General features: G+C 32.3%; 1 protein-coding gene across 1 annotated transcript; it reads left to right on the forward strand.

Annotated features, from left to right (window-relative positions):
• Positions 1–3,539: 3,539 nt before the first annotated feature.
• LOC106478342 (helix-loop-helix protein delilah-like) lies at positions 3,540–6,005 on the forward strand. Its single transcript, XM_013938883.2, has 2 exons — positions 3,540–3,704; positions 4,953–6,005. Exon 2 carries the CDS (start codon positions 5,081–5,083, stop codon positions 5,828–5,830), a length of 750 nt encoding a protein of 249 aa, XP_013794337.1. The 5' UTR covers positions 3,540–3,704; positions 4,953–5,080; the 3' UTR covers positions 5,831–6,005.
• Positions 6,006–7,257: the final 1,252 nt, after the last annotated feature.

Here is a 7,257-nt window from a genome sequence, read left to right on the forward strand (position 1 = left end):
TTTGGAAACTTTCTTTGCCTTTTTTCCTCGATAACTTTCTTTCAATGGACATCTCTTCGTGGTAACACTCATATAGATTGCATTTATTGTACTTGAAACACCTTTCCCCTTTGCAGTTGAAAGTAACACGAGGCATAACATCGTTTTATCATGTTTCATTAATGTTCTACCTTCGATTTCTACGCTATATAATAGGAAATAGCACTGAGAAAAGCAATCTACTTTTTACCCAGAAAATAGAAGATATTGGTCAAAGATAGGGCAAAATAAAGTTGAATAACTTCCCAGTGAAAAAAAAAAAAGTTACGGGCGTTTTGTCTTAAATCACGGTATGAAAACCTTAATTCACAGCACTCTTTCTAGCATTCTCATAGTAAATTCGAAACTTTTAGGATGTTACATGCTCGAGATTTATCACCAAATCAGGGCCTGTGTAATTCCCAAATTTAAGGTTAAAAACAATGAAATATTTTGAGCAAATAAAATACATGAATTGTTATTTGTTTCAGCTATCGTAAAATGTCATTCAAACAGGGAGAAATAAAATTGAGTACACAAAACATAATAATTTACTATTTGAATCTTACACTTTTACAATCAATTGGTGTGAAAACGTGTAGTAGAAAAAAAACGCGTTAAATAAAAGCGTAGATTATGTTTTGTTTTCTCTTGAACATTTTTATACATACATCATTAATTAAACCCATCTTTCAATATCTAATTAGCAGAAAGAAGTTCAAACCATATTTTACTGTAACTTATGGTTACAGAACTACGTAAATCAGATCTTTCTAACAGGTCACTACGGGACTGTGTAAACCATATCTTATTCTAACAGATGATTGCGGAACTGTGTAAACCATATCTTATTCTAACAGATGATTGCGGGACTGTGTAACCCACACATTACTCTAATAAATGGTTGCAAGACTGTGTAAACCATATCTTATTCGAACAGATGATTGCGGGACTGTGTAAACCATATCTTATTCTAACAGATGATTGCAGGACTGTGTAACCCACACCTTACTCTAACAAATGGTTACAAGACTGTGTAAACCATATCTTATTCTAACAGATGATTGCGGAACTGTGTAAACCATATCTTATTCTAACAGATGATTGCGGGACTGTGTAAACCCTATCTTATTCTAATAGATGACCACGGGAGTATTTGAACCATAACTTTTTCTGACAGATGATTAAAGAGTTGTGTATTTACAGTTTTAAAGAATAAGTAATATCAACTTTTTTAAAAGATTGTGTTTGGTTGTTTGTTTTTAAGAACAAAGCTGCATAACGGGCTATCTGTGTTTTGCCCACTGCGGGTATCGATACGTTATTTTTAGCGTTGAACCACTAGGATACATCAGAAGACAAAGAAAAAACACTTCGCTTTAAGCTAGGATTTTATTTTAGGGTATAGTTATTTACGTAAAACAGCTGAGTTCGTAAAACGAATACGATTTTGTTAGTTCAGACAAATAATGAAAAAACACAAAGTGGAAACAATACCCTCCAAACAGAAAGAGCGTTTCACTTCTAATATTCGCTCAAACCTACTCAAAGTCTATCCTCACTAGCCGTCAGAAGGCAGTTAACAGCACCCACCGCCAACTTTTGAGCTGCATTATTCGAATAGTAGGATTTGATCGTCATTCTTTTAACGCACACACGGCCCCTTAAGTGCGGAGCGCAATTTCCGGAAACGGAACACGAACACAGAACCCTCGCATTTATATTCCGGGTATACTAAACACGAGGTAGAGTTATGTTATTGTTAACTAGAATAACACATTAGCAGCTTATCTATCATGTTTAAATAATGGCAGTTTCGATAATGCAAAACAAATACTCTTCCTTTTTATAAAAACATCCACACTCGTTTTGATTGATAGAAAAGAATACAAAGTAATAATGTTTTCCAAATTCCCGTCCTTCAGATCTATTTACGTCTTCAATTTCTGTATTTACAATTTTTTCGTCTGTTGGTACTTCAGCGAAAATGAGAAAGGAATGCATTTCCTTTATAATGTCTTACCACAAAATTTACAGAACTCTGGCTTTAGAGAAATCGGACGTATTACAACATATCTTCTGTCAATCTATCGAGCAATAATAACCTTTTACAAGTTTTATTGTCATTGTAAATATTCTATATTATGTTTTAATGTCATTGCGCTTTTCTGTTTTATTTGTATCGTTTAAAGACTAGTAAGTGTTTTCGAGTACGTAAACGAGAGAAAGACGTACTTTGTTTATATGAAATCCTTATAAAAGGTTGTGTTTAGAACAATAATACGTATACTTTGCCTCTCTTTGGCTTCAGTTAGTTTTCGTTCGTTGTTCCAGTACGTTTACCTTTACGAATACTGTTCACCAACTACTATGTAATGTATTGTGCTTCTATTAAAACTTGTTGGTTGAAAAATACCGTACTGCCCCTAATTAACGCCCCTCGGTATTTTTATAAAGCTTACCTTGTGTGAAAGCAATAGCAATCCAACATATAATCCACTTTTAATACCGTAATGTTGATTTGGAAAACAAAAGAAGAAAAACAAATATACACACACACTTATTAGCACTGAAATTAACAAATCACATGAGACAAATAGAATCCGCAACTGCACAAGTACTATAATTAGCGCCCCCTTTGCAGTTTGCAACGACCTCGAGGCGTTAATTAGGGGTAATACGGTAACATACTTGGCAATTTACGTTTCCAAAAAATTCATTATGTTGGAGAAGAGACATTTAAAAAGTTCCGTTACAATTTAAAACAATATTAAATACAATATCACGTTTTTATGCCATTTTGATTCATCATTTTTTATTATCACTAAATCTAAAATTGTCTTGAAATACTAATATTTAAGTGTTTGCTAATGCACAGTTCTCAGATACTGTCATATTAACATAAATATTAATAGGAAACGAAAACAAATTGAGATAAAGTCAGTAACTCATTTGATTTTACATAGAAAATAACTAGCTTCATTTTAGACGGGCAGCATTTAAGTATTTCATGCAAATTTATTGTATATGTTAGATTAATATAATTTGAGTTTTAATATAATATTAATGCTTTCGATTATCGAACTATAACAATAAGTAAATGTTATATTTACTCTTGTTTTGTTATTTTTTCTTTTTATAATAGTTAAATTTTAGTAAGTAAACGGTTGAAATTTACCTAGCGATTTATTTATTTCTAGCGATAACAAAATTATATTTTAATAACTTTAAGGAAGTAACAAAAATGTTCCTTCTCGGTTAACTGTGTTAATAGGTTTCATTGCCTAATTACAATACCGTTTTAAAACGTAAGCGACAGGTAAACGTTATAATGACGTAACAACATAGCTAATCTCTGATTGGCTTCTAAGTAACGTGTCGCCTGTATAAGCGGTGTGTTAACTAAACGAGTAGTTAGATGGCACAAGTGGAGTATCAGACGATGACGTGAATTATTACTTTTATATTTCCGTGGCGTGCTAATAGAAACAGTCTTCTGGGTCCACTATTGTAGCAAAAAAAAAAGCCATCTAGTGGAAGAAAATAAACTTACTTTTTTAAGAGCTGTTGTTTAACGTCCTTTCCGATGAATAATACAAAGTCATGAAAAGTTAATTTCTTATGAAAGACAGCAATGTTCAAAAGCCTCAGAGTTAAAGGATTAATGCTCTATACAGTGGATCAAAGTAAGTGAAGTTTTCAGTATTATTCTGAAACGAACATTGAATTGATCAAGTAAAAGTATGTGTCGACTTCGTAAGTACTTTAATTTTCATTTCAACTTAAACGTTATTAGCATGGCTAATATATAAACTTTACTGGCATTACCAATAACCATTTAGAATACATCTTAGACATTTTTAATGTCTCTTTATCTTTTTGGATAAATAAATGTTGTTATTGGTAAATACATTTAAAGTTTTCAGTATAGAAAACACAGTCGTGAGTATAAATGGAAACAACGTGTCATTAATCAAGTAGAAACGTCATACGTATATACTAATACATATATAAGTATGTATGATTTTTTTACTTTTGAAGACCATGTCACAGAACAATTATTGCTTACTACCTTGCAAGACTTTTGCTGCATTTTAATTCGATCATTTTCTTTAACAAAGTATTTGTACACTTTTTCTTATTCTGTACCGTACTTATAATAGTTTTTTTTTCTTCAAAATATATAGATGATATGTTAAATACTAACTTACATGAGAAAGGTCTTTTTTTTAAACTACCTAATTGTTTATAATGAAAAGTTGATTTACTTTGCATTCAGTAGCATAATACAGAGAACAATTAAACATTTGGAAGATTAACATGAATCCATACTTTTTAACATTGTTTAAAGACACTTTCTTCAATCTTATTTACTTGGAGCACTTACAAATAGTCTTTTAATTTAAATCTGAAAAGTGTGTCAACTCAACAAAAAACTAACAAATGTAGTTATTATTTTGTAAACTCTAGTAGATATTGCGAGCAAATACAAAATAAAATTAGATAAAAAAATTAGTTTCGTTATTTTCTTTAGAGCTTATATCATGGGAAGTTTCGGTAACTACTAAAAAATCATACATAATGTTTTCTGTCAGTAAGTTTGCTTTAAAACGTTACAACTAGACCAAACTACGTAGAGAAGCATTGAGGCGTCAATACTTTGCGTTACATACTATCAATTTACGCCCCCCTCCAGTGGCACAGCGGTATGTCTGCGGACTTACAATGCTAGAAACCGGGTTTCGATACCCGTGGGGGCAGAGCACAGATACCCCATTGTGTAGCTTTGTGCTTAACTTCAAACGAACTATCAATTTTTTTCGGACTATCATGACCTAATGTATTCAAGTACTTGATGACGTCATTGTCGTATTCAGTAAAATATTGTAGTTTATATATAATATACGTCCCTTAACGATTTTCTTTTCTTTTAGGTGTTCCTTAAAGATTTTCAGACTTGGATGAAGTAAAAAAATGGCGTTCGATGTTTAATTCAGAAGAATGTCCTTTCATCTTTCCACAAGTCGATTATTAGTTTATAAATTCTAAAAGGACATTTGCAATGTCTGTTGGTTACTTCGACCCAAATAGTTGGGAATCTTTACTCAGTCTTGGTACTGCCTTCAATTACAGCGATTTTAGTAGCTTACAAAACAGCTATGGAAGTATCGAAGAAGTGTCAGCTAAGAAGTGTATACATCAAACAAGATCTCTGGAAGATAACCAATCTTTGTCACCAACATTGTCCAACACTTCCGCTGTTACACAAGAAAATAGAATAAGTACATCGGACAAAACTAATGAACAAAATCAGCAACTTAAACCAGAGGGAGAATCTAGAGAGATAAAATACAAATTACGTCCGCGTTCGATTCAAAATAGGAAAGAAATAGAAAACAAGAGATTCAACAAAAAGGAACCTAAGCTTAAACAGAAGCCACCACCCTTAAGCAAGTATCGCAGGCGCACAGCCAATGCACGGGAAAGGTTTAGAATGGATAAAATGAATCAAGCCTTCGAGCAACTTCGTCTAGCGATTCCAAAGTTCCCCAGCGTGAGCTCTAAGCTGACGAAGATCAAAACGCTCCAGCTGGCTGTTCACTATATCGCTGCTTTGTCAGATGTTTTGCACAAAAGTGATGCTAATGAAAAGCAGGAGGCTGTGGGCGGATTATCACTATCAATCGACCCATTAGAGATGAACCTGAACCTTGACAGCGATGATTGTGATTTGACAGTTGGAGACTTAAACGTACTATTAGAATCCGATGAAAGTACTATGGATTACAACACTGAATTTGAGTTCATCTAGTTTGAGTAGTACTTCCCTTTTTTTTTATCGCAATATGTGTCAAATTTTGAAATCTTTTTATAGGTTTGTAGGAATATTAAAAAAGTATAATAACAACAACCATTGGTCAGTTTTCCAAAAGAAACATTTTTCGCGCCTTATTAATAAAATCTTTATAAATGAAAAATTCACAAAAGGTTTAATGATTTTTCCTGTTTTATCTAAGATATCCCTCGAAAAACGGATTACGTTGTGAAATATATGGTGAAAAGGTCAGTTGGCCTGCTGGTCAGGTATAATATGGCTGACATTCATTTCAGAAGTTGTGATAGGTTCTGTCGACATTTTCTCGATTTTATGACTAAGAAGACCAAAAACAAATAAGCGACTACTACCTCGGGGTTAAAGAGTGACTTTACATCATGAAGTTTCAAGTGTTATTAAAAACAATAAAATTGTCAATGTTTTGGAATAATCACACACAAGTATTGGTGAAAGCACAGATGTTCTGAAGTATTGATTAAGCACTGTTTTGTGTTGTGAAGTATCTGATGCAATTCTAAATTCCTAACACTACTTGATATATATATATATGCATTTAAAAGAGTATAACTTTACATTTTACCAGTCGCATTTTTTGAAAGACATTTTGTCTAATTATTTATATAAATTGATTGATCATTTCCTTCTAGCGCAAAGCTTCGCAATGGGATATCTGCTTGGAATCTAGCCCCGAATTTTAGCGTTGTAAGTCCGTAAACTTACCACTGAACCAGTGGATAAATATATAAATAGAAACAATTAGCATGATAATGGACGTAGAAACATTTTGATACTTCTGAAATGAAAGAAAACTTGTTAAATTATAAGCCCATAAAAAGAATAAAGAACGTGCTCGCTGTGTCAATAAATTACTAAATTTTGTCTTCTCGTTAATTAAATAAATGAAAAAATACATAACGGTACATTTTTTCAAAATATACGACCTTAAATGTATATTTTGGTAATTTTTAATGTTTCAGTGTAAAATTGTTTAAAGTACAAAGTATAACTTAGTATATACGAAACAGAAGCAGAAGTGCGCGTTTTTTTCAAGAGACCAATAAAGTTTTTTTCCCTAACAGAACTTGTAGTATACCTTCATTTAAAGCAGTGACTGAATCTATTGGGATTGACCAAAATGCTAGTAAAAATAAAAAAAAAAGTTTTTTTCAAGAAGTATCTAGGTATACTCTGTATTAGAAAACAGAATCATTTGAAAATACTTTTTATATGTAAGGTAAAGGATCATTTAAAACTCAAAGTACGTTTAAATTAATTATTACAAAACAATTCTAAACGCTCAAGAATACACAGGTGTCACGAGAGTCTTAGACTCTCTTCACCCATGTTCACTTCAGTGTGTTTTAACTGTCAATCACAAGACGAACACTAGTCTCAAAAGGAGT

This window comes from Limulus polyphemus, unplaced genomic scaffold, assembly GCF_000517525.1.
Source record: "Limulus polyphemus unplaced genomic scaffold, Limulus_polyphemus-2.1.2 Scaffold10, whole genome shotgun sequence".
In the NCBI taxonomy this organism is placed as follows: domain Eukaryota; kingdom Metazoa; phylum Arthropoda; class Merostomata; order Xiphosura; family Limulidae; genus Limulus; species Limulus polyphemus.